Genomic DNA, 27,105 nt, shown 5'->3' on the forward strand with positions numbered 1-27,105 from the left:
ATGAGAAACCTCAACGTGAGGTTCCCCGCGCTCGGTTCAATCATCAGCTTCAATTTATCCCCATGTTGACACAGCAGCTACAACACACGGCGCTAAATCATTTCCAAATGGGCTTTATTGGACTTTTGGCAGCACTTAGCTTCTTATACACAACTACCACTGCTGCTCGAGCCCCTAGAGTGCCCAAGGACTAAACACAGAAAAGAGCCATTCATTCATTTTTTTAAGATGGATCTTCTTCTCAAGTCTTTTTTTGTTTCCTTTTCGTGGGGAAACTCTCTTGGTTTTTAACAGCATAACTGTGCTGGCATCGTAGGAAAGTGTTAGTCACCGGGCAGATGACAGGGGAATAAAAAAATCCATCCGACAGATGGTTTGGTAGATTTGGAAAAAGTAGTGGGAGCACATGAAGAATCTTTGATGGCTTTTACAGTTAAATTTGGATGTGAATGTGGCATCCTTTTCCTCAGTGTGACTCAGAGATTGCCACGAGAATGCTGAAAGAAGACAATACTCGAAAAATCTGTTTTAAAATCTAACTACAGTTTTGTACCTAACTTTTTTCTGTTATGTTGTATATTTATGTATGTTTAAAAATAGTAATTTTGCCTTTTGCTTTTCTGGTTAACCAAGTGCTTACATTTAGATGCACTTAGTCATCAGGCAGCCATTACTTCCTCAAAGCAAAGCCGCGATCTCTTTGTTTGAACACGTGCTGGTCATCACAAACAATGGAGAGTTTCCTCTGAGCCTCCAAGGAGCTTTTAATGGTTTACTAATACACAGGTGACTGGTTGAAATAATGGGTGTGCAATAACGGTATCCTCTCAACACCAAAATAAATAAATAAATAAAATATATGGAGGGCGTAGGTCCTGTTTCTATTCAGCGTCTGAGTCAGTTTGTGCCGACGTCCGCAGTGCAGCACCAGGGTTTCCCATCCAAAGGCAAATAGCAGAAGGAAGAAAGGCCTACTTTTTCCATCCTCCACCCTTTCCTGCAAAAAAAAAAGGGGGGGTCCCAAGTGAAATTATAAATTCTGCTCTGACTCATCAACATACCACCAAAACACTGAAAATAGTATGTAGATGTAAAAAAAAACAGCTTGTTCCAGTCAGCGAAGCTTATCATGTGAAATATCATCACTAACTGTAGATCAAATGTTTCAAAATAAAACTACATTTATTTTGTGATTGAAGTAGGTGAAGCTTTCAGCAACAGGACAGGTGAACTAGCTAAGGTGAAAAAAAAAAAAAAAAAAAAAGCCGGCAGAATTAACGTGCAAAAGGTTTCATGTGATTGTTGTAGCTGCCTGTGCCAGCTTTTGTTGCAGCCCCACCCTTCTGCTGCATCAGGCGCAGCAAAACAAACACCGTGGGCTCCACATAAGCATTGGCACATCCGATTATAGACGTGGAACAGACGCTAACCGCCGGGTGGCGGATTAATATAGATGAGACTCAACGATCAAACCAGAAAACTTCATGTTGGTTCCATCAGCCTCAGCAGGAACTCACCTCAAACATGTGTATTGATTCATTTTGCAGTTTATCTTGTAGTCTGTCTTTCATACATAAAAAAAATAATAAGCTGAGGGAGTTTTAGCGCTGCGGCCTTTTGATTCATAGCTTTCTCTTGCAGATTTTGAAAACAGAGGAATTTGGCTGTGGGACGTTTTGCTTCATTGACATCAACTCCATGAGTATTTATGCAGATATTTGTAGTTTGGAAAGTACAGTGACATTGATGACTCAGACAGGATTTCACTCCTATGATTTGTTTTAGTCACTAGTAATCACAAAGTGTTGGTGTTTCTCTCCAAAACACTGAGTTTCTTGGATTCCATGTGCCTTGCAAGTCAAAGTGGCGGTTGCTATTTGAGGTTTTCAAATGTGACTCATCTCAAGTCTGGAAGAAATTAGAGGGCAAAATGGGAAAAAGAAAAAAAAAAAATTCTTTCTCTTTTTGTGAACCTGAAGTTCCTATTCAACGTTTCAAAAGAAAATGTGCTTCTGTAAAGTAAATAAATTTCAGCCCAGTTGCTGACTAAAGGCCGTCTTCTCCTCCAGATCTCAGACATCCAGGTGAACGGTCAGTCAGACGACATGACGGCCAAAGAGAAGCTGCTGCTCTGGTCTCAGAGGATGGTGGAGGGATACCAGGGCCTGCGCTGCGACAACTTCACCACCAGCTGGAGGGACGGAAAGCTCTTCAACGCCATCATACACAAGCACAGGTGAGACCCAGAGAATCAGTGGATCAAGAAAAGAGCTGATGATGATAGCACAAATGGATGGTTTGAAAATGTAACATCAAAGCATTTTTCAAACCACACAAAAACTTGTCTGGACCTGGAATCTTGTACCACCGTAGGAAATGAACTTTACAGGCAGTTAAAAGGGTCTCCTGTGTGACCTTCTGCATACTTCACATCACGCTGCTTGTTTTATTTATTGCAAGAAGTTCAGAGGCAGGAATGCAAAATTCATATTTGAGTTTTAGGGCATTACCTGTCAGGACAAAAAGAATGGCTTTTATGGAAACAGCTAAATTTCAGGTTTGAGTTCCTCAGTTCAATCCTTTCTACTCGTACTATATTTTAACAAAGCCCTCATTAAACAATTACAAGCTGTAAGTGAAGGTTTATGAAACGCTACTGTAAGTACATGTCAGGTAAAGTGTTGTTAGATCTGTTCCTTAACATTTAGAAAAATTTCTCTGAAGAAACATAAAACATTTTATGACTGACACTGTAAGAATATTGAAAGAAAGTGAGTCAAATAAGAAAAGCAGGTCTGTAAGGACAGGTAAAGTTCAATCATTCATTATCTGTTAATTCAACAATAATGGTTAGTTATGGTTGTTGACAAATATATGAATAAGAACTTTGAAATGTCCTGAAGAAGTAGCTGCTTTCAGCCTCTTATGTGAGTGTTTAGAAAACTTGTTTTAATTATCAGACTCTATTGAAGGGTTAACATCTGCTCTAAAAACAGCTTCATTTCATTTCATGTAAAAAAAAAAAAACAAAAAACAAAAAAAAAAACAGTTGCATCGGCCATCATTCGGTGTGCACAGTGACAGCAGGGCTTTGAAATATTGTTTTCTGCCCACAACCATAAGAACTGACAGAGAGCCACCGTGCTCGTGAGTGAGGAAACTCTGAACTATAACAGGCAGCTTTGAAACCTCCAGGCGACCGGTTTGGGCTCCAACCGTGTATTTTGGGTGGAGTGCCACTTTAAGTCTTTGCCTTCGCGCTGCAAACCAAACCCTGCTGGAACATTCGCCACGCGGCGCTAAAACAACATGTTGGATGTGCAGTTGGCATCCGTCAGCCTGACAGGAGAGCACCTTCTCTCTGACAGTGTGGGGGCGTATCATGCTAATTTGAGAAAAGGCTGCCCCGGAGGTATGCTGACTGCAGGCTCAGCAGGTTGTAGCAAAGCACAGGTACGCCAACCACTCTGCCGTAGATTCTTTCTTGGAGGAGGACGAGCAGGACGCAGAGAGCTGCAGAGCTGTCTAGAGGACTTTCTGTGGTTTATGGCTGGAAATGGACAATAAAAAGAGGACTGCACTGCAAGCAGGGATCACAAAACCCTACAAGCAAGGATGAGAGTGCTCTCCCTTTGGCCATAGCTTAAAAATTTTTAATTCAGTTTTTACCAACTCATTTAACTCGACCCCTGCTACAATGCTAAACCTGAAGAGGAAGTTGCACTCAAAGAGGCGCCTGACCAGCGCCTCCAGCAGCACGGTGGGCTCCGTCAGCGACCTGGAGGACAGGGTGGTCATGCTGTGTGAGGACATTCCCACTGAGACCTCCCTCGACTTGGGCGAAGCGCCCCAGAGCCCCCGGGCTCGCTGCAGTCGAGGGTCCCAGAGCGAGGAGCAGGAATCTGGATCAGAGCCCGATATCATCCACCTGAGCCGGGACAGACCGTCCTACAGGAGGGCCTGCTATGTGGAGAAAGAACCGGCCCCGGCGCACAGAGAGTACTACATCCGCAGAGTGGTGCAAGTGTATGTGGTGTTTTGGCAAAGCTTGAGCTCTGCAGGCTTTACTACACATCCTGCGAGAAGCCTTTTATCCTCCAAGTGTTATGATCCTCTCTGTGCTTGTGCCCACATGTTATTAGTCTGCTGTTATCTCTCTGGCACAGTGCACTCAGAGGCAAAGAGCATGTCTTGTTTGTGTGTAAAACAAATATAAGGAAATATAAAGCTGCTCTGGAAGTGAGCGCTCGTGTTTTTGCTTGTCTTTTCAGGAATAGTTCAACTCATTGTCCAGCCTCTAGCGATGTAATTAATGAAGTATGCAGTGTAACATTTTTACCTGCCAGCTGGCAGGTAAAAATAAAAGAAAGAAAGTAAAACAGATCTAGAGCTCAAAAGTTAATATAATAATCTCTTACGCATTTTTCACAGCTCTGATTTAATACCAAACCTTCATAAATCTTTTCTGACTGACAGGAGTAGATAAGCTGAAGACTCATTTCCAGTCGCTGATATTTCTGGGTGGTTTTTCCTCTGCAGGCCGACTCTGATTGACATGAGTCAAGTGTACCGACAGAGCAACCAGGAGAATCTGGAGCAGGCCTTCAGCGTGGCAGAGAGAGAGCTGGGAGTCACCAGACTGCTGGACCCCGAGGGTGAGTCCTTTTACACCGGGGAACACTGGAGCCTGCAGGTTTTTCACTTTTGTAGGACCATTCATCTGGAAAACCGGTATTATCGTACTGATAAATGGTGAAAAGTGTCAGGTTCCCTGCCTCAACTGCGTCTAGTGTACAAAGCCACTTTTACAAACCAAATTTGATTTAAAAAAAAAAGCAATAAATTAGTGTCCTAATTTTTCTCCTCCTCTACAGATGTTGATGTGCCCCATCCAGATGAGAAATCCATCATCACGTACGTCTCCTCTATGTATGATGTCATGCCCAGGGTACCAGACGTCCAGGATGGAGTTAAAGCCAATGTGAGTCGTCGTCCTCAAAATATGTGAAATCCAACAACATTACAAGAAATCACTGGAAAGGGAACAACTTAAATCTGCAGAAGAATAAATAAAATAAATGCAGCATTTATTAAATGTTCCTGATGATTTAAGTAATAACCCGTCGTAGGTATGATTCATTCAAGGTAAAACAACAGTAGTGTCAGTTCATGGACCCAAACCTGGTCCTCTGGGTTTGAACCTTTCCTGTATCTGTGCTTCAGGAGCTGGAGCTGCGCTGGCAGGAGTATTATGAGCTGGTCACTGTGCTGCTGCAGTGGATCAGACACCACATCCTCGTCTTTGAGGAAAGGAAGTTCCCCACCAGCTATGAGGAGATCGAGGTGACTGGATCTTGTGTTTTGACTGAAATAACAGCAGAGTGATGAAACTGACGGCAAACTAAATCCAAATCTCTTCTCCGACCTGCAGGTTCTTTGGCGTCAGTTTCTGAAGTTTAAGGAAACGGAGCTCCCAGCGAAGGAGGCCGACAAGAACCGCTCCAAACACATCTTCAAGTCTTTTGAGGTGAGTTACTCATCCACATTCAGTCAGTCATGAAAATTGGCCACTTTTTTCAGTTCCAAGTGAACCATCTCCGAACGTCTGGATGGATTTTAAATGGTTAAAATGATTCTGCTGCTGTCTCCGTCATTAGAGACAAAATTCAGACCCAGTTGTTCAACTGCCTTTTTACAGGGTGCAGTGCAGGCAGGTCATGTCAAAGTGCCACCAGGTTACCATCCCCTTGATGTGGAGAAGGAATGGGGCCGCCTGCACGTGGCCATACTGGAGAGAGAGCGTCTCCTCAGGACTGAGTTTGAGAGGTACACAGGCCAAACCACATCACATGCTGTCCGCCAACAAAGAAAAACTACTTTTTTTTTTCTAAATGGTACAAACCACAAAAAAATTAAGAAACCAGTTCTGTGTGAGCATGACGATGACTCATTTCCTAACGACTAAAATCCACTCTGTGAAAGAAATGCAACTGAGTTGGCTTTGTGGGGTGAGAAGAAACATCACATTAGGGCAAACACATGACGGTTGCTCCGTCGTACAAAAACAATCTCACAACAATATGGTTATTTGATCTATGAACTTCTGTTTTTTTTTTTTTTTTTTAATCATCACATGGGAGACAGGGCGTAGCTTCGAGTTTGACTCAATGTTTTGGGAAAGTGTTGTGGAGAGTTTTGAAAAATCTCAGCTGCACTTCAGTGGATAGATTCAGCTCCACCATGGCTTTCCTGCATCAGGGATACGAGTTAAAATATTTATTCCGCCAGAAGACGGAGTGAGTGCAATAATATTTTTTTCATTTAACTATGCCAACGGGCATAGTTAAATGAAAAGTGAACTTTTAACCATAATTGTTTGTCTGTCAGCTGTTGCCCTTTGTTTAACCTGAGTTTTGACCCCCCTCCCTCCAGGCTGGAGCGACTCCAGAGGGTAGTCAGTAAGGTCCAGATGGAGTCGGGGGTCTGTGAGGAGCAGCTCAACCAGGTGGAAACGCTGCTGCAGGCGGTGAGATGCATTAAAAAGCTCGTCACGTTTTCTCAGTGTTGATGCAGAGCTGTAACGTCTCCGTCTTTCTGCTGCAGGATGTGAGGATGCTGAGCGCGGGGAAACCTGCTCAGCACACCGCAGAGATGGAGGCCGACCTGGAGAAAGCTGAAGGAATGATCCGCTTCCTCTTCAACGACGTTCAGCTGCTCAAAGATGGACGCCACCTGCAGGCTGAACAGATGTATCGCAGGTGCAACAATAAACACAACACTTTGAGTTTGATAAGTTGGCGCTAATGAATATTTAGAAGACCTGAGACAGTATAAAAAAAAACAAACATGGTAATCGATGTTCAGCTCTAACTTTCATTATCTGGCTGAAGGGTGTATCGTCTCCACGAGCGTCTGGTGAACCTCCGCAGTGAGTACAACCTGAGGCTCAAGTCCGGCGTGACCACTGTGCAGATCCCCATGCGTGAAATCCAGACCACCACGATCCTGCAGCAGGCCCCCATGAGGGTGCGGCCAGAGCTGGACGAAGTCACCATGCGCTACATCAAAGATCTGCTGGGCTGGGTGGAGGAGAACCAGCGGCGTGTGGATGACGGAGAGTGGGGGTCCGACCTGCCCTCCGTGGAGTCGCAGCTGGGCAGCCACCGGGGCCTGCACCAGTCAGTGGAGGAGTTCCGCTCCAAGATCGAGAGGGCAAAGGCTGACGAGGTACAAACATGGTTCGAGGAAATGTCTCGGGTAGAAAGAGAAAGATTTTTTTTTTTTTTTACCACCAACCACATCTGTTATTTGTTGTTACCTGTTGGTCTAAAAACAGCAACAACAGTGATACCTCTTAGAAAATCTTCCCAAGCTGCCCTTTGACTTTGTCTCTCCTCTATATCAGAGTCAGATCTCACCTGCCAGTAAAGCTGCGTACCGCGACTATCTGGGAAAACTGGAGCTTCAGTACGGCAAACTCCTCGTAAGTCACAACAGACTCAAATAATCACTCTTCTGATTAAATCACTCATCACTGCTGGTGAAGTTTACTTCTGCATCATAACTCGTGTCATCTATGTCACCACAGAACGCTTCCAAAGCCCGCCTGCGCTACCTGGACCAGCTCCACGCCTTCGTGGTCGCAGCGACCAAAGAGCTGATGTGGCTGAACGAGAAAGAGGAGGAGGAGGTGAACTACGACTGGAGCGAGCGAAACACCAACATGGTGTCCAAGAAGGATAACTACTCGGTGAGGCCACAGCAGCAGTGCTCTGCGGTGATAACGAACGTGGTGCAAGTTCTCGGTGTAACATCTGTAACCGGCTTGTGTTGTGAACAGGGTTTGATGAGAGAGCTGGAGCTCAGGGAGAAGAAGGTGAACACTGTCCAGACCACAGGAGACAAACTGCTGAGAGATGGACACCCTGCCAGGAAGACCATAGAGGTACAACTCAGTCCACTGCTGCAGTCTCCAGACACTACATCACATATTTTATATACACTCATTAACACTCTGCTGCCCCGTCTGCCTCCCCCTCCTCAGGCCTTCACTGCAGCTCTGCAGACTCAGTGGAGTTGGATCCTCCAGCTGTGCTGCTGCGTCGAAACCCACCTGAAAGAAAACACTGCCTACTTCCAGGTACGTTCACTGCCTCGTACTGTAGTTACATCATTATTTAGCATGTGTCTGATACCAGCCAACATGGTCAATACAGCTTAACGTCTTCACTTTTGTCCTCGTCTAGTTTTTTTCGGATGTGAAGGAGGCAGAGGACAGGCTCAAAAAGATGCAGGACACAATGAAGAGGAAGTACACGTGTGACCGCTCCATCACGGTCACACGGCTGGAGGATCTGCTGCAGGATGCAGCTGTAGGTTTTACTTTAATAGACACATCGAGATTTTGTTTGATGTTTACAGTTCCACTGAAATTTGCATCTCATTCTATTGAATATTAATTTTATCATAACAGGATGAAAAAGAACAACTGGCTGATTTCAAAACTCACCTGGAAGGCCTGAAGCGCAGAGCCAAGACAATCGTCCAGCTGAAACCACGTAACCCTGCTAGCCCAATAAAGGGAAAACAGCCCATCCAGGCTGTTTGTGACTTCAAACAGGTGGAGGTAAAACATTTAAATTCTGTAGGACCTGGAGAGAAATCAGGGCAGCAACTAAAGGCTGTTGTGAACATCTGATGAATCTAATAAAGTAGCATGCACTGTTTCCATCGTGACCACAGATAAATTAGAGAGTGAAGTTTAGACAAGTTGGACGTGAGCCTCCATGTTTATGTCCCTGCAGATCACCGTCCACAGAGGAGATGAATGTGCCCTGCTGAACAACTCGCAGCCTTACAAGTGGCGGGTGCTGAACGATAAAGGCAGCGAGGCGTCTGTACCGTCTATCTGCTTCCTGGTCCCGCCCACCAATAAGGACGCCGTGAACAGCGTGGCTGGGTGAGCTCACGTTGTCTTAGATTACTGTCAGTCAGCAGTCACATTCACGTACACGCAGAGCTCACCACCGCTGCGCTCTTCCTCAGTCTGGACGGAAACCTCCAAAGGCTGCAGACGATGTGGCAGACGATGTTTGTGGACATGAAGAGTCTGCTGTCCTGGCAGTACCTGATGAGAGACATCCACATCATCAAAACGTGGAACATTACCATGGTAACGACCTTTTCAGGTTTCTGAAGCTGTTAGCTTTAGCTAATGAAAACAGAAGCTGCCGTTCCTGATAAGTTGGGATCAGATGAATGTTACTTTAATTGCAGCTGTTGTCTTTTGCTAACATCTAAATAGATTTTTGTGTATAAGAAAGTATGAGAACAGTTCAAATTAACTGAGAGCTTGGATAAAATGTGTTTAGTGTTTGGATGAGCGCTCGTGTTTATTCAATTTCATCACTGATGACTTTTTAAAAACACTCATCATTTGCTGTTTTCCCCTAATACACTGGAATAAAGACACAACAGTGTGTTGATCTGGTGTTTTTGTCTTGTCTTGTTTTGTGCAGTTTAAAACCATGAGGGTGGAGGAGTACCGGCTGGCTCTGAGAAATCTGGAGCAGCATTATCAGGAGTTCCTTCAAGACAGTCAGGACTCCCAGATGTTTGGGGCGGAGGACCGCATGCAGGTGGAGTCCAACTACAACAGAGCCAACCAGCACTACAACACAATGGTCAGCTCTGCAGAGCAAGGTGTGTACACTTTGGTTACACCGCTGTGGATTCATTCACCATCACCCAAACACTGAATACACGCTTTAGCACATTACTCCTCATAGTTGTTCTTGACATTCAATCACGATCATTTGTGTGTAAGTTGACTGTTGGATTCACGTTACAGGCTTCGTGCCCCCCAGGGCAGGTAAGGCGCTTCAGTCACAGTGGCAGATGTTTAACAGGAGCTTTTCATTGGCTGAGTGTGCGTGCGTGTGTGTGTGTGTGTGCCAAGGGCTGTTGCGCTGTAGTGTTTCACTTTGTCTGTTAACTCAATCAGCTTCATCAGTCTGACTGATTTTTTTATTCCTCCTAACTTCACCTGTGTCTGTGCATGTGTTTCATGGCAGCTGATTTCCAGACTGAATCACTAAAATTAAAATTATTCACTATAATGAATCACCATCAATACAGTCATTAAAAGGGTACATGTGTTTACAAATGAGGGACATTGATTTTATGTAGAACTGTAGTTTTTTTCTAAATTTTTAAAATGGCATAACTACATCAAAATTAAAGTTGCTTCTAAGCCTCTCTGTTAAATAAATGCCTCTAACTAATTCGTGCCCTGTTTTTGTGCAGTCGCTTGTTTGTTTGTTTTGTTATAATCTATATATTATGTGCAAAGCCAAAACTTGAACTAATAACCAGCTTGAATTGTTCAGCACCTGAGCTCTTTGAAAACAGATCACATCTAAAACTATTGTGTTGACTTAACCAGGCGAGCAGGACGAGTCAGTGTGTAAGACCTACCTGACAAAGATCAAGGACCTCCGCCTGAGGCTGGAGGGATGCGAGAATCGAACAGTGACGCGCCTTCGCCAGCCGGTGGACAAGGAGCCGCTGAAGGCGTGTGCCCTGAAGACTGCAGAGCAAATGGTAACCTTAAAAAACATCAGCACATCTGAATCTAAATGAATCAGACACACCTTATGACTGACTGGATGTGTCTGCTCACTCGATGATTCGTGGCAGAAAGTCCAGTCTGAGCTGGAGGGCCTGAAGAAAGACTTGAGCTCCATTGCTGAGAAGACGGAGGAGGTCCTGGCGTCTCCTCAGCAGTCCAGCTCTGCTCCGATACTGCGCTCCGAGCTGGACGTCACGCTGAAGAAGATGGACCACGTCTACGGCCTGTCCTCTGTCTACCTGGACAAGTGAGTCCATGTCAGCTGTTTCTGGCAAATTTTCAGCTAGGATTGTTCTGTTTTCAGTCTTACAGAGTGAACCTTTTCATTTCAGGCTGAAGACCATCGATGTTGTGATCAGAAACACTAAAGACGCAGAGGACACGCTGAAGAGGTATGAGACCCGTCTGCGTGACGTCAGTAACGTCCCGTCTAAGAAGAAGGAAGTGGAGGACCATCGCAGTCAGCTGAAGGTATTTCCCCAACAGTTACTAATCTAAAATCGTTGTATGTGACTTGTTTCGTATTAGCTGTGAATGAACGGTTATTTCGGTTTGTTCCAGTCGATGCGTACCGAAGCCGAGGCCGACCAGGCCGTGTTCGACCAGCTGCAGGACGAACTCAGGAGGGCCACAGGCATCAACGACAAGATGACGAGGATCCACAGCGAGCGCGACGCCGACCTGGAGCATTACCGTCAGCTGGTCAGCAGCATGCTGGACCGCTGGCAGGCCGTGTTCGCTCAGATCGAGCTGAGGCTGCGGGAGCTCGACCTCCTCGGGCGCCACATGAATTCCTACCACGAAAACTACGAGTGGCTCATCCAATGGCTCACAGAGGCGAGACAGAGGCAGGAGAAGATTCAGGGTGTGCCGATCGGCGACGGGAAGGCTCTCAAGGAGCAGCTGGCAGAGGAGAAGGTACTGTGGGAGGATGAGAGGGAAAGGGTCATTAAACTTCTGGTCACATTCAATCTTCTTGCTTCACTTTGTTTACTCACTGACTGTTATGAAACAGATTCATATTAATGAACACAAACTCAGCAGCTGTGGCTTTGCCTGTTTAGGGAACGTGAAAAGAGACTGAATATGTTTTCATGTTTCCATGTTTTCATTGCCACTCACAGAAACTCCTGGAAGAGGTCGAGAAAAACAAGGACAATGTTGAAAACTGCCAGAAAAATGCAAAAGCTTACATTGACTCAGTCAAGGTCTGTACTGATCATTTCAGCTTTACAAAAACAGCACGTTTATTTTCTGGTCTGACTTTATTCTCATTCTTTCTTGCTCTTTAGGATTATGAGTTCCAGATTTTGACCTACAAAGCCCTCCAGGATCCAATCGCATCCCCGCTAAAGAAACCCAAAATGGAGTGTGCATCCGATAACATCATCCAAGAGGTGTGTTAACGAGCAGCTCTGTCCGTGCCAAAGCTGGTTATCATCCAGCCTCGTTAAAGCTGTAAATAACAATGTGTTGGCTGTTTTGATTGGATGTTTAGTTTAGCCTAAAGCTTTGTCTTAGCAACTGAAATGCCTCCACCCATGAGTCAAGTTTAACTCCTCTGTTCTGCTGCTATTCTTTCAGTATGTCACTCTGAGAACCCGCTACAGCGAGCTGATGACGCTCACCAGCCAGTACATCAAATTCATCATGGAGACACAGCGCCGCCTGGAGGATGACGAGGTACTTACACATTCATCATCCTCAGCAGCAGCAGTTTAAAATCTGAAGCCTCCTGACTGATGAACGTTTGGGAAATATTTTGTCATTATTACTGACAAAATGTTGGTACTCCAGAACTTTCTGACTCCGATAGCAGAGAATACAGCGGTGAAGCAAGCGGTTTCATCCTGCTGTCGTAGCACATCACATCCCCACGATGTATACGTCTCTCGTTCCTCTACACTGTGTATTCAAGTCACGTCACATAGTCTGAACACACGACTCCGATTCGGCGTTCGCTCTAAATTCAGCCACATTTTCTGACCGCTCAGCTGCTTGTCCAATAATTTTGCTTTGGTAGCTGCTTCTTTATTTCCTCTTGAAATCACTCACAGCAGTGATTTGGGGGTTTCAGTTTTGGCTCCTTGCCCGCTCAGATATTATTTCTCAATCTATGGTTACTTTTTCCCTTTTCTTCTTTTCTAACTTAATGTTGTGTTTGATCCTTTATGAACCTCCTCACCAGTGTTTTGTCATGGTGAATATTATTCACAAGCTTAAGAGATGAATTAACCCCCAAAGCACCAGGTATTTAAAAAAACAACAACAAAAACAGTACAGACGCTCTCAGTTCATATCATTCCTCTGTACATCAGACCCTTGTCTGTAATAAAAGGAAGGTTCAAGATTCACAACTTTTTCATGTTTCACAGATTTTAACTCATCATCCTGTTGTTTGTTTTTTATTTATTATTATTATTATATTTGGAAATGTATTCAAAATGATGAGACCACATAACCACAAAACTTTTAGATATGAATGTTTAGGGCTAAAACTATTATTTCTATTTTAAGGTACAGCAGATCCTCTCATCAGGGGAGCTGGAACCAGAAGACGTTTTATCTATTCATTTATTTTTTTCCCTATTGGATGGATTACCAAAATACTCGAAGTGCATTTTTCTGTCTAATTGGCTGACTGATGGATGCACAGGTTTTAAAAATGTTGAACCTTCCTTACAGATATAATCACCTGAACTCAATGGTATAGCTCATCTCTTGATGTCGCTTCTTGCCACTCCTGCTTCCCTTTGTGCTGCGTGTCACATGATCCCATGCTGTGTTTTCTGCATCACTAAGCTAATCTTCATAGTGTTGGATATTCTAGTTTTTACACGATCAGTTCTAACTGTGCTGAAATCTTCATTGTTTCTAATGACTGTGCTGTTTCTCAGCTTCTTTGTGTAGTTTTAGTGCATTTCCCACAATGCTTAATACTTTTTGCATGCTGATTATTATTTACCCCTCAAAATGAAGCTGTGTGTGCTGACTGAGGAACAACTCAGATGGAGAATGAAACAATCGTATTGGTGTCAGATGGGAAATTGAGATATAGCAGCAGCAACTCCATTTTTATCACATCTTGTGTATTTGCTAATATTACATGCACACAAATTGATGTTGTGTCCCACATTGTTGAATACTAACCGCGTTAAATGACACAACCTTGTGGTATAATTCCTTCTACCTGCATCGAGCCTGTTGGTCAACTAAAGTGCGTCGACTGCATGAAATCAAAGTACAGTGCCGTGCTGTGTTGTGAAGTAAAGTGCCATTCTGTGTGCCGTACACTGATTAAATATGACAAGCATTTCCCAATACAGTATTTAGTCGTAGTCTCTTTGTTGTAGATAATAAACTGTAGCTGTAACATATTCTCATGTATTTACATCTTTATGTACCTACATGTTTTAGACACATTTTTTAGTCTAACACCTCTAACATTCTCCCAATTCCCTTCACTCCCTCTACTTCAACTAATGCAGAAAGCTTCTGAAAAACTGAAAGAAGAGGAGAGGAAAAGGATGGCAGAGATACAGGCCGAGTTAGATAAACAGAAACAGTTGGCTGAAGCTCATGCTAAATCAGTGGCCAAGGCTGAACAAGAAGCGCAGGAGCTGAAGCTGAAGATGAAAGAAGAGGCCAGCAAGAGGCAGGACATCGCAGCAGACGCCGAGAAACAGAAGCAGAACATACAGCAAGAGCTGCATCACCTCAAGAGTCTGTCAGATCAGGAGATTAAGTCCAAGGCTCAGCAGCTGGAGGAGGCGCTCGTCAGTCGTAGGAAGATCGAAGAGGAAATCCACATCATCAGAGTCCAGCTGGAGACAACAATCTCCCAGAAGTCCACAGCTGAAGCCGAGCTGCAGAAGCTCAGAGACAGGGCATCTGAGGCTGAGAAGCTCAGGAAAGCTGCTCAGGAGGAGGCAGAGAGGCTCCGCAAGCAGGTCACCGAAGAGACTCAGAAGAAGAAAAACGCAGAAGATGAGCTGAAGCGTAAATCTGAAGCAGAAAAAGAAGCTGCAAAGCAAAAACAGAGAGCACTAGATGACCTGCAGAAATTCAAACTTCAAGCAGAAGAGGCAGAGAGGCGCATGAAACAGGCCGAGGAGGAGAAATTTAGGCAGATTAAGGTTGTGGAAGAGGTGGCACAGAAGACCGCTGCCACAACTCTGCAAGCTAAATCCATGTCCTTCAATGAAAAGGCAACAAAGCTGGAAGAATCCCTCAAGAGAGAGCAGGGCACTGTTCTTCAGTTGCAAGAAGAAGCTGAAAAGCTCAGGCAACAACAGGAGGAAGCGGCCAAAGCCAGGGAGCAGGCAGAGAAAGAGCTTGAAACATGGAGACAGAAAGCCAACGAGGCTCTCCGCTTGAGGCTACAAGCTGAGGAAGAGGCCCAGAAGAAGAGCCAGGCTCAAGAAGAGGCAGAAAAGCAGAAGCTTGAGGCTGAGAAAGACGCCAAGAAGAGGGCTAAAGCTGAAGAAGCTGCACTCAAGCAGAAGGAAAATGCAGAGAAAGAGTTGGAAAAACAGAAGAAATTTGCTGAGCAAATTGCTCAGCAAAAGCTGTCTGCAGAGCAAGAGTGCATCCGTTTGAAGGCTGACTTTGAACATGCTGAGCAGCAGAGGGGCCTCCTGGATAATGAGCTCCAGCGTCTGAAGAACGAGGTGAATGCTGCCGAAAACCAGAGGAAGCAACTGGAGGACGAGCTGGCTAAAGTCAGAGCTGAAATGGATGCTCTTCTGCAGATGAAGATTCAAGCGGAGAAGGCAACGCTGTCGAACACAGAAAAGAGCAAACAGCTTCTTGAGTCAGAGGCGCTGAAAATGAAACAACTTGCAGAGGAAGCAAGCAGACTGAGGTCAGTCGCCGAAGAGGCAAAGAAGCAGAGGCAGATGGCGGAGGAGGAAGCGGCTCGGCAAAGAGCGGAGGCCGAAAAAGTACTCAAGGAGAAACTGGCTGCCATCAATGAGGCGACTCGTCTGAAGACCGAAGCTGAGATCGCTCTGAAAGCTAAAGAAGCAGAGAATGAAAGGCTGAAAAGACAGGCTGAGGATGAAGCTTATCAGAGGAAGCTGCTGGAGGACCAGGCCGCCCAACATAAACAAGACATCGAGGAGAAAATCACACACCTGAAGAGCTCGTCTGTTTCTGAGCTTGAGCGACAAAAAACAATCGTGGAAGAGACTCTGAGGCAAAAGAAGGTCGTCGAAGAAGAAATTCACATCATTAAGATCAGCTTCGAGAAGGCATCAAAAGAGAAGTCAGATTTGGAAGTGGAATTAAAGAAACTGAAGGGTACTGCAGATGAGACACAGAAAAGCAAAGTGAAAGCTGAAGAGGAGGCAGAGAAGCTGAAAAAGCTGGCTGCAGAGGAAGAGAAGAAAAGGAAAGAAGCTGAGGAGAAGGTGAAGAGGATCACTGCAGCAGAAGAGGAGGCGGCGAGACAGTGCAAAGCTGCTCAGGAGGAAGTTGAACGCCTTAAAAAGAAGGCTCAAGAAGCCAATAAACAGAAGGACAAGGCTGAGAAAGAGGCAGAGAAGCAGGTCGTTCTGGCCAAAGAGGCAGCGCAGAAATGTACCGCCGCAGAGCAGAAAGCTCAAAATGTTCTCAGTAAGAATAAAGAGGACATCCTCGCTCAGGAGAAGCTGAAAGATGAGTTTGAAAACGCTAAGAAACTTGCACAAGCAGCTGAGAAAGCCAAAGAGAAAGCAGAGAAAGAGGCTGCATTGCTCCGTCAAAAAGCAGAAGAGGCTGAAAAACAGAGAAAAGCAGCAGAGGATGAAGCTGCGAAACAGGCCAAAGCTCAAAAAGATGCCGAGAGGCTGAAGAAAGAAGCAGAGGAGGAGGCCTCCAAGAGAGCAGCAGCTGAGGCAGCAGCTCTGAAGCAGAAGCAACAGGCTGATGCAGAGATGGTGAAGCACAAAAAAGAAGCAGAACAAGCACTTAAACAGAAGTCTCAGGTGGAAAAGGAACTAACAATGGTTAAGCTACAACTGGATGAGACGGACAAACAGAAAGCAGTGCTGGACGAGGAGCTTCAGCGGGTCAAAGGGGAAGTAAATGACGCTGTCAAACAAAAGGCACAGGTCGAGGAGGAACTGTCTAAGGTCAAGATCCAGATGGATCAGCTCCTGAAGCTTAAGATCAAAATAGAGGAAGAAAATCGGCGCCTCATGCAAAAGGACAAAGATAGCACCCAGAAATTACTTGCAGAGGAAGCAGAGAAGATGAAAAGCTTGGCGGAAGAAGCTGCCAGACTCAGTGTGGAGGCCGAAGAAACAGCCAGACAGCGGCAGATTGCCGAGACGGACTTGGCCGAACAGAGGGCGCTCGCAGAGAAGATGCTGAAGGAGAAAATGCAGGCCATCCAAGAGGCTACCAAACTGAAAGCCGAGGCAGAGGAGCTCCAGAAACAGAAGAACCAGGCTCAGGAAAAGGCTAAAAAACTACTGGAGGACAAACAGCAGATCCAGCAGCGACTTGACAAGGAGACCGAAGGCTTTCAAAAATCTCTGGAGGCCGAGAGAAAGAGGCAGCTCGAAGTTTCAGCTGAGGCAGAGAAACTGAAATTGAGGGTGAAAGAGCTCAGCGATGCTCAAGCCAAAGCCGAGACGGAGGCAAAGAAATTCAAGAAGCAAGCCGATGAAGCTAAAGCTCGTCTTCAAGAGACAGAAAAGCAAACTACAGAAACAGTCGTGCAAAAGCTAGAGACACAGAGACTGCAGAGCACCAGAGAGGCCGACGACCTGAAGAAAGCCATCGCTGACCTGGAAAAAGAGAGAGAGAAACTGAAGAGAGAGGCAGAGGAGCTTCAGAAGAAATCCAAAGAGGTACGATCCCCTGAAGTAGCACACACTAACTGTAGTATTTTAGCCAACACGTGTAACTCTTCATGTAAATTGCAGTGATTTTCATTAACATCCAGCAATTTACATGAATGTCATTCAGTACACAATATTACACAATCACAACAGCCACAGTAACACACCACAGGATGTTTCAGATATGGTTATTTACTTTTTCACTTGAACATATGGATGAAGACAGCAGGCAGCGGTCCACTTTTATTTTGTGTGGATTAGTGTGTTCATCAGGGAGCTTTAAAGATGCTGGTAGAGAGCAGTCTTAATGTTGGTTATTAGCTCCAGCGTCATATTTAGTGTGTCTTGATTTACTAATGATTTGTTTACATTTTACAAATTTTTTCCTTCCTTTTTCCAAACAGATGGCAAATGCCCAACAAGAGCAAATTGAGCAGCAGAAGGCCATTCTTCAGCAATCCTTCCTCTCAGAGAAGGAACTGCTGCTGAAAAGAGAAAAGGCCGTCGAAGATGAGAAAAAGAAGCTTGAGAAAAACCTCGAGGACGAGGTGAAGAAAGCCAAAGCTCTCAAAGACGAACAAGAACGTCAGAAGAAGCTGATAGAAGAGGAGAAGAAGAAACTTCAGGAAATAATGGACGAAGCTGTAAAGAAACAAAAGGAGGCTGAAGCGGAGATGAAAAACAAGCAAAAGGAGATGGAAGTGCTTGAAAAGAAACAGCTTGAACAAGAAAAACTATTGGGAGAGGAGAACAAAAAGCTGAGAGAGAAACTTCAGAACCTCGAGGTTGCCTCCAAACAGGCGGCGTCCAAAACAAAGGAGATTGAAGTCCAGACTGATGAGGTTCCCGAGGAGCAGCTGGTTGCCATGACGATGGTTGGAACAACAAAGAAAGTTTTCAACGGCTCCGTCGAAGTGGACGGAGTGAAGAAGGACGAGGACTCACCGTTCGCGTTTGAGGGAATAAGAGGCAAAGTTCCCGCTGAAAGGCTCCACAACATTGGCGTCCTGACCAAAAAGGAGCTGGACAAGTTGAAAAAGGGCAAAGTCTCCGTGCAAGAGCTCGGAAAGACGGATAAAATGAAATCATGTCTTAAGGGGCAGAACTGTGTCGGAGCTGTCATGACTCCATCCAAAGAGAAAATGAGTATCTATCAGGCCATGACAGAGAAGCAGATTACTCCCGACACCGCAACAATGCTCTTGGAGGCTCAAGCAGCTGCTGGTTACATTGTAGATCCAGTCAAAAATAAACTGCTGTCTGTAGACGAGGCTGTTAAGGAGGAGTTAATTGGCCCTGAGCTCCATGACAAGATGCTCTCCGCAGAGAGAGCAGCCACCGGTTTCAAAGATCCCTATACCGGGGCCAAAATCTCTCTCTACGAGGCCATGAAAAAGGGACTGATCGATAAGGACCAGGCCACCAAATTCCTGGATGTACAGCTTGCAACTGGTGGCATCATCGATCCCATCAATAGTCACAGAGTGCCCCCGCAGACTGCATACAAACAGGGTCAGTTTGATGCAGACATGAACAAGAAACTCACCGATCCCAGTGAGGACTGCAAATTATTCATCGACCCCAGCACTCAGGAGAAGATCACCTACAAACAGTTACTGGAGAGATGCACCAAAGATCCAGAGACCGGCCTGCTGATATTACCAGTATCTGAAAAAGCCGCCCAAACTGAAAAATACTCAGATGCTGAGACTAAAGAAGTGCTCAGTAAATCAATGGTCAACGTGCCGTTTGGAAGATTTAAAGGGAAAACTGTCACCATTTGGGAAGTCATCAATTCCGAATATTTCACCGAAGAACAAAGACGGGAACTGATTCGCCAGTACAAGACGGGCAAGATCACAGTGGAGAAGATCATCAAAATTGTCATTACTGTTGCAGAGGACAAGGAGAAGAATAATGAGAATGTGTTTAATGGTTTGAGGGCTCCGGTCTCTGCCAATGAACTGTTAGAGTGTAAGATTATAAACAAAGACCTGTTTAACAAGCTGAGTACTGGAAAAATAACGGTGAAGGAGATCTCTGAGATGGAGCCTGTCAAGAAGGCACTACAGGGGACCCCGAGCATCGCTGGGCTGTTGAATGAGCCAACCAAGGAGAAAATGCCTTTCTATCAAGCTATGAAGAAGGAATTACTGTCACCAGAGACTGCAGTGAACTATCTTGAAGCTCAAGCAGCGACAGGGTTCGTAATCGACCCGATCAAAAATGAGAGGGTCCCTGTGGACGAAGCTGTTAAATCTGGTCTCGTCGGCCCAGAACTGCACGAACGACTTCTGTCAGCAGAAAGAGCTGTCAGCGGCTACAGAGATCCATACACAGGAAAGAAGGTGTCTCTGTTTGAGGCCATGAACAAAGACCTAATCAAGAAAGACCAAGGCATCCGCCTGCTGCAGGCACAGCTCTCCACAGGTGGAATCATCGATCCCGTTAAGAGCTACCGCATCCCACATGAGGTGGCTTGTAAGCGTGGATATTTCGATGAGGAAATGGCCAAGACCCTGAACAAAAACACTGATGAGACAAAGGTCTTTTATGATCCCAACTCACAGGAGGATGCAACCTACGCACAGCTGATAAATAAATGTGTCACCGATGAGGAAACTGGACTTCTGCTGCTTCCCCTCTCAAAGAAGGCTGCAAAGCCAAAGAAGGACAAGCAGATCACAGAGGCTAAGACAAAAGAAGCTTTGAACCAGACAACTATGGAGCTGGAGTACGGACCATTCAAAGGAAGAAAAGTCACAATTTGGGAGATCATACACTCCGTATACATCACTGAGGAGCAAAGAATAGAGCTGATTCGTCAGTACAGAATGGGGCAGGTGACCATTGAGAAGCTGATAAAGATTGTAGTGACAATGGTTGATGAAAAGGAGGACAAAACAAAGGAGGATGCCTGTTTTGAAGGCCTCAGGGCACCAGTCACTGCCAGCTCATTACTTGACTCCAACATAATTGACAAAGCCACATTCGATCAACTCCAACAGGGCAAGAAGACGCCTAAGGAAGTCAGTGAAACTGATAAGGTCAGGAAGTACCTGCAGGGCACTGACCGTATTGATGGTGTCACTATGGAAGATTCAAATCAGAAGTTCAGCATTTATGAAGCGATGAAAAAGAACATTTTACAACAAAGCACTGGCCTTGCACTGCTAGAGGCTCAAGCTGGAACCGGTTTCATTACTGATCCAGTGAAAAATCTGAAGTACTCTGTGGATGACGCTGTGAAGGCTGGAGTTGTCGGCCCAGAGCTTCATGAGAAACTTCTGTCAGCGGAAAAAGCAGTGACAGGATACAAAGATCCATATACAGGCAACAAGATTTCACTATTCCAAGCCATGAAGAAAGAGCTTGTGCTCAGGGAGCATGCAATCCCTCTCCTGGAGGCTCAGGTTACGACGGGAGGGATCATTGATCCAGTCAGCAGCCACCGTGTTCCTGATGACGTAGCCATTCAGCGCGGCTATTTCAGCCAACCAATTGCCAAGTCCTTCAATGATCCATCAGGAGACATTAAAGGTTTCACCAATCCCAACACCAATGAAAGTGTAACTTACAAACAGCTGCTGGAGAAATGTTCCAGAGACCCCAACTCTGGTCTGTGCTACCTGCCTCTGTCCAAGGCCGAGGCTCCAGCTCCTGTCGAGAAATCCTATCAGTACACGGAGGAGCAAGCCCAGACAGATCTGGCCAACACTCAGATTGACGTCCCTCATAAAAGTTTTGCAGGAAAGAGTACGACCATCTGGGAAGTCATGAACTCAAATATGCTCCCAGAAGCAGAGAGGCGCCGCCTCATGGAGCAGTACCGCTTGGGCCAAATCACCAAGGAGAGAATAGTCTTCGTCATCATCGAAATCATCGAACAAAGAGAGATTCTGATGTCAGAGCAAAGCATGTCCTGTGATGTCATCAGGAGACGAGTGACCATTGAGGAGCTTTACAGCGCTCGAATTATTGATTTAAAGACGTACAACCTCCTGAAACAAGAAAAGATGACCATCCGCGAAGCAATGGAGATGCCTTCAGTGAAACAGTATCTCTTTGGCACTGGTTGTATCGCTGGAATCATGTCAGACAGTCCACCAAAGATCAGCATTTACCAGGCTATGAAGAACGGACAGATTAAGCCTGAAGTTGCTTTGAATCTCCTGGAGGCTCAAGCAGCAACGGGATTCATGATTGACCCGCTGAAAGACGAGCTCCTAACGGTGGATGAAGCTGTGCGTAAAGGGCTGGTGGGGCCTGAACTCCATGATAAACTCCTCTCTGCTGAGAGAGCCGTGACTGGTTACAAGGATCCGTACAGTGGAAAAGTGATCTCTCTCTTCCAGGCTATGAAGAAAGGCCTGATCCCAGAGGATTACGCCTTGAAGCTTTTGGAGGCCCAGAATGCCACAGGAGGGTTAATGGATCCCGAGTACTACTTCCACCTCCCCGTAGACGTAGCCATGCAGCGTGGATACATCAATAAAGACACACTTGACAGGATTTCTGAACCTACAGGGGACGTGCGAGGATTCATTGATCCGACCACAGATGAGAAACAGTCGTACGCCCAGCTGCTGAGAAGATGCAGAGTTGATAAAGAAAGCGGTCTGCGGCTGCTTTCACTGGCAGACAGAAGACTCCTTTTCAAGGGTCTCAGGAAGCAGATCACTGTGGACGAGCTGCTGCGTTCACAGATTATTGACCAAAAGACATACAACGACCTCACTGAGGGACTCATCACAGTGGAGGAGGTCAGCAGGGATCTGAAGAAATACCTTGAGGGTACCAGTTGTATCGCCGGTGTGTATGTAGAATCTAGCAAAGACCGCCTGTCAATTTACCAAGCCATGAAGAAGAACATGATCCGACCAGGGACCGCCTTTGAGCTTCTTGAGGCTCAGGCCGCCACAGGATATGTAATTGATCCCATAAAGAATCTGAAACTAAATGTCGCAGAAGCCGTGAAAATGGGCGTTGTTGGCCCAGAGTTTAAAGATAAACTCATCTCAGCTGAAAGAGCTGTCACAGGCTACAAGGAACCTTATTCTGGGAAGACCATCTCCCTCTTCCAGGCCATGAAGAAGGGCCTGATTCTGAAAGATCATGGCATTCGTCTGCTGGAGGCTCAGATTGCCACCGGCGGCATCATCGATCCTCAGGAGAGCCACCGTTTGCCCGTTGAAACGGCGTATGAACGTGGCCTCTTTGACGAAGAAATGAATGAAATCCTCACTGATCCCTCTGACGACACGAAGGGCTTCTTTGATCCCAACACTGAGGAAAACCTCACCTACCTGCAGCTGATGGAGAGATGTATGACTGACCCGGAGACAGGCCTCGCTCTTCTGCTGCTGAAAGAGAAGAAGCGCGAGAGGAAGACATCGTCCAAGTCTTCTGTTCGCAAGCGTAGGGTTGTGATCGTCGACCCGGAGACTGGCAAAGAGATGTCTGTGTATGAAGCATATCAGAAGGGGCTCATTGACCACCAAACCTACATAGAACTTGCAGAACAAGAGTGCGAATGGGAGGAAATCACCATCACCTCATCGGACGGAGTAGTGAAATCGATGATCATCGACAGACGGTCCGGTCGGCAGTACGACATCGATGATGCAATCTCAAGGGCCCTGATCGACAAGTCAGCTCTCGATCAGTACCGAGCAGGAACTCTGTCCATCACCGAGTTTGCGGACATGTTGTCCGGAAACATGAGTGGTGTCAGGTCACGTTCATCGTCCTTCGGCTCCTCTTCCTCCTACCCCATGAGCCCAGTACCTTCCATAAAAACACCAGCAACCACGTGGAGCGATCCAACGGAGGAAACTGGCCCTGTAGCCGGGATCTTAGACACAGAAACCCTGGAGAAGGTGTCCGTTACAGAGGCCATTCACAGAAACCTCGTGGACAATATCACAGGTCAAAGGTTGCTGGAGGCCCAGGCCTGCACTGGAGGCATCATCGACCCAAATACCGGAGAGAAATTCTCTGTCACCGATGCCATGAACAAAGGGCTGGTGGATAAGATTATGGTAGACCGGATCAGTCTCGCCCAGAAAGCCTACAATGGATTTGAAGATCCTAGAACCAAAACCAAAATGTCAGCAGCCCAGGCCCTCAAGAAAGGTTGGCTGTACTACGAGGCCGGACAGAGATTCCTGGAGGTCCAGTATCTGACCGGTGGCTTAATTGATCCGGATGCGACCAACAGAGTGTCTATAGATGAGGCAGTGAAGAAAGGCACCTTAGACGCACGCACTGCGCAGAAGTTGCGAGATGTTAGTGCATATTCAAAATACCTCACATGCCCAAAAACCAAGCTGAAGATCTCCTACAAGGATGCCATGGAGCGAAGCATGATAGAGGAGGGGACGGGTCTGCGGCTGCTTGAGGCTTCATCCCAGTCCAGCAAAGGCCTCTACAGTCCCTACAGCATCAGCGGCTCAGGTTCTGCTTCTGGCTCACGGTCTGGCTCAAGAACCGGATCCAGGTCCGGCTCCAGAAGAGGCAGCTTTGATGCTACAGGATCAAGTTTCACCACAACCACCTTCTCTTCCTCCTACAGTTCGCCCAGCTACGGCCGTCGATACTGAGGGAAGGGAAACTTACAGTGCTCACCAGATGCCTAAATATCAGTGGAGTAAAAATGACCTTTATTCTGCTCTGCATACAGTTGTTACGTGACTTTTAATATTTAATTTTATACAAGTTGCATAATTTAGATTTTTGTATATTTTAGATTTTAGTTGTGTTCATGCTATCCTATCAGACTCTCTGAATACCGTACTGTAAGAACTTGGAGTGCACAAACTGTGTACATTACCTTTTTTTTTTTTTTTTTAAGAGTTTATTATCCTCAACATTTACTCAACATGAATTTATTCACTTACAATGTTGTGTTACACTAACAGAAAGTGTTCAGGGTCATTAGTCTAAAGACAACCAACACATTCTGTACATGTATATTTCTGACTATTAGCTAAAGTGGTTTAAAGGAAGATAAAAGCCAGTCTGCAGAGCAGAATAAGGAGTCTCCTGAACCTGAGTAACACTATCAGTGTCTGCTTTATTAAGAATGCCAAGCTTGAAGATCTTTTCTCTCGTGGGCCTCATTGCTGCATACACCAACGTCTGAGCTCCATTCCATTCCCAAACGTCTGACGTCAAATCTGCAGTTACAGCAACATAATAGTCTTTTGAACTTGACTTCCAACAGCAAGCTCCCACCAACGGAAGAAATATGTAGCCTGTTAGGACCATTTAGATACCCAACCTCAAGACCCAACACGTACAAATCCACACCTTTTTGGACACCTAAATAGGTATTTAAAATGTCATTTCCTTTTTTTTCAATGCGTCACTCAGTTTCTGGATTATTCAAAGTCTAATGAATTGACCTTTTCTCTTTCAGGGATCGTCTGAATGATTCATTTACCTCCAGCTCTTTTCTTTCTTGGACGTCTTCCAGAGATCTGTGGCATTAATTTGGGGAGTGAGCTTTATTGTAACCACCAAGTTTATGCAACGGCACACAAATCAACGTATTCATGCCGCGCTCCATTTCAATCCTTTTAACAGTGGACCATTTTGAAACCTGCATCTAACTTTAAAATCATTAAAGGCCTGAATCCATGCTTTGAAAGTGCCTGCAAAATACTGTGTAACACTTTAAAGGGATGTTGGGTATTATAGGATTGTGCAGTGGTGACACTGTAAACTGACTGATGCATGAGTGAAGGAGCAATGCTACGCATAAAGGTTTGATTACGGTGTTATCAGGTAAGCCAACTACAGTGTGTAACAATCTAATGTAAAAAAAAAAACCAGTTAACTTCCGTATGTAGTCGTACAGGGCTCAAATGTTCAGTCTGAATGTGTAACAGCTGTTTCTCCCTTCAGACAGGTCATGTATGTACTGTATATTAATGATTATATAGAGCACTAATGCTGAAAGCCATTATTTAACATTTCTTTGAGAGAGATCTTTAAGTTTTGCCACCAGATTCAGTATTTGTATTTTCCACCTCGTATCTTTTTGATTTTAATTCTCCTTTTTAAAGCGACACATTTGATGGATCGATGCTGTTTTATTTTCGTACTCTGTGTTTCTGCTTTGCATGATTTTACTCACATTTAAAAGATGCAAAAATTAAGTAGTTGTATCCATTAAAGCATTTGGTTTATTATTACGTTTCAAAAGGTTTGAAGGATGTATTTTAATGAGGGTTATCAAGCCTTGTTTAAAATGGTGTATTTATAATAAAATGGTGACAAGGAATTTTATTGTAACACCTTATGCGATGTAAATAAACATGGAAATGGATTTTTTTTTCTCTCAGTCAAGCTTATTTTATGGAAGATGTAGAAATTGAAAGTTGACTGTGTGATTCTGAGCCACCTGCAGCGCTGCAGGGTTGTTTCATTTACACAGTATCACTGTGACGCCGTTGGACCTGACAGGTGCTGGATGACAGAGGCCCAAACCTGAATCATCAGCTAAAAGCTTCATGAGCAGAAGTCGTTTAGGAAAAGGAGCTCATCAGGTGGCTGAGCTGTGATTTATTATAATCATTATTATAATCAGGACCCGAGGAATCAGTTAGTATTTCTACTGAGCAGCGCTGGTTTTAGCCAACATCAGAAATCAATAAGGCAACAGTTACAGACGAAACAATAATAACCAGAATATGTTTCAGCTTCCACCAGGACGCTGTTGGAGCAGAGCTGGTGTTCAAAACCTCATTTCTGACAGCTCAGTCTGTTTAGACTCCTGCACCTTTTGAGTCGTGGCAGCAGAGGTCAGTAAATAAAACGCACCCCTCAGCCTGTTTGTCAGTCGCTCATTTTAGCTGCTTCAGATCCAGCACGTGGTCCCAAAACATCATTCGTTCTACACGGCTAAGCTGAAGGGTTAGAGTTTGTTTGCATAAATGGATGAAAAAGGTCTCGAGTTGTGGCCGGTGATATATTTAGCTCAGGTGAAGCAGAGAGATGACTCAGTTTGTTTTACTTGGTTATGACACATTAAGCTTCGTCTTTGTGAGCTGATCACTGACTGTGTCAACAAACGGCTCCCTGCAGTTACAGAGCAACATTTTGACCTGCAGCTGACCCCCGACGATCTGAGCTCCCTCTGCTGACAAAAAACAAAAGAAATGAGAACTGTTCCGGCACCTCTCCCTCAGCTCAGGTGACACACGTGACCACCGTTCATTTATTATGTCACATGTGGTCATCTCAGATATTTCAGAGCGGCGTTGGCAGGTTTCAGCGTGAAGAAGGGAAACTTTCATTTTCTGTTTTCATTTTATGTTCGGGGATTTTCTTTCTGCCATTCTCAGGCTGTCACTTTGTGTGCAGACTTACAAACAGCTGTCTTCAGATCTCCTAAAGATGTTTGTTCAAGTCGGGGCCTCTCAAGGATAATAAACTTTATTTATACAGCACTTTTCTTAAAAAGCTGAGCTCTATAATAAAATTATGGATGAAGTGTTTTACAGAAGGAAAAAAAGGAGCTTCATAAAATACTTAATAAATCAGCCATGACAGTTTCCCTCCTGTCTCATCTCACACAGACTCTTCAACACTTCCCGCTCACCTTGAGTCACCTTTCAGCTCAAAGCGTCCGGCACTTTGGAC

General features: G+C 45.2%; 1 protein-coding gene across 9 annotated transcripts in view; it reads left to right on the forward strand.

Moving 5' to 3' along the window:
* The window catches only part of pleca (plectin a), an 83,894-nt gene extending 58,105 nt beyond the window's left edge, over positions 1–25,789 (forward strand). For 6 of the 9 annotated variants that reach the window (XM_029514931.1, XM_029514939.1, XM_029514940.1 and 3 more), the window contains 29 exons: positions 2,070–2,236; positions 4,540–4,655; positions 4,875–4,981; positions 5,224–5,343; positions 5,432–5,527; positions 5,699–5,826; positions 6,433–6,526; positions 6,604–6,758; positions 6,891–7,227; positions 7,406–7,483; positions 7,589–7,750; positions 7,841–7,945; positions 8,045–8,140; positions 8,247–8,372; positions 8,474–8,626; positions 8,805–8,959; positions 9,046–9,172; positions 9,519–9,702; positions 9,851–9,871; positions 10,445–10,602; positions 10,699–10,877; positions 10,963–11,101; positions 11,192–11,548; positions 11,755–11,838; positions 11,923–12,027; positions 12,215–12,313; positions 14,119–17,466; positions 17,862–24,788; positions 24,878–25,789. In XM_029514931.1, the coding sequence (XP_029370791.1) occupies positions 2,070–2,236; positions 4,540–4,655; positions 4,875–4,981; positions 5,224–5,343; positions 5,432–5,527; positions 5,699–5,826; positions 6,433–6,526; positions 6,604–6,758; positions 6,891–7,227; positions 7,406–7,483; positions 7,589–7,750; positions 7,841–7,945; positions 8,045–8,140; positions 8,247–8,372; positions 8,474–8,626; positions 8,805–8,959; positions 9,046–9,172; positions 9,519–9,702; positions 9,851–9,871; positions 10,445–10,602; positions 10,699–10,877; positions 10,963–11,101; positions 11,192–11,548; positions 11,755–11,838; positions 11,923–12,027; positions 12,215–12,313; positions 14,119–17,466; positions 17,862–24,059 (13,194 nt within the window). In that variant the 3' untranslated portion in view covers positions 24,060–24,788; positions 24,878–25,789. The remainder of the gene's footprint in view (positions 1–2,069; positions 2,237–4,539; positions 4,656–4,874; positions 4,982–5,223; positions 5,344–5,431; positions 5,528–5,698; positions 5,827–6,432; positions 6,527–6,603; positions 6,759–6,890; positions 7,228–7,405; positions 7,484–7,588; positions 7,751–7,840; positions 7,946–8,044; positions 8,141–8,246; positions 8,373–8,473; positions 8,627–8,804; positions 8,960–9,045; positions 9,173–9,518; positions 9,703–9,850; positions 9,872–10,444; positions 10,603–10,698; positions 10,878–10,962; positions 11,102–11,191; positions 11,549–11,754; positions 11,839–11,922; positions 12,028–12,214; positions 12,314–14,118; positions 17,467–17,861; positions 24,789–24,877) is intronic. The other 3 variants (XM_029514932.1, XM_029514934.1, XM_029514938.1) reach the window with 1 other exon arrangement.
* The last annotated feature ends 1,316 nt before the right edge of the window (positions 25,790–27,105 follow it).

The sequence above is a fragment of the Echeneis naucrates genome, chromosome 11 (assembly GCF_900963305.1).
Source record: "Echeneis naucrates chromosome 11, fEcheNa1.1, whole genome shotgun sequence".
In the NCBI taxonomy this organism is placed as follows: domain Eukaryota; kingdom Metazoa; phylum Chordata; class Actinopteri; order Carangiformes; family Echeneidae; genus Echeneis; species Echeneis naucrates.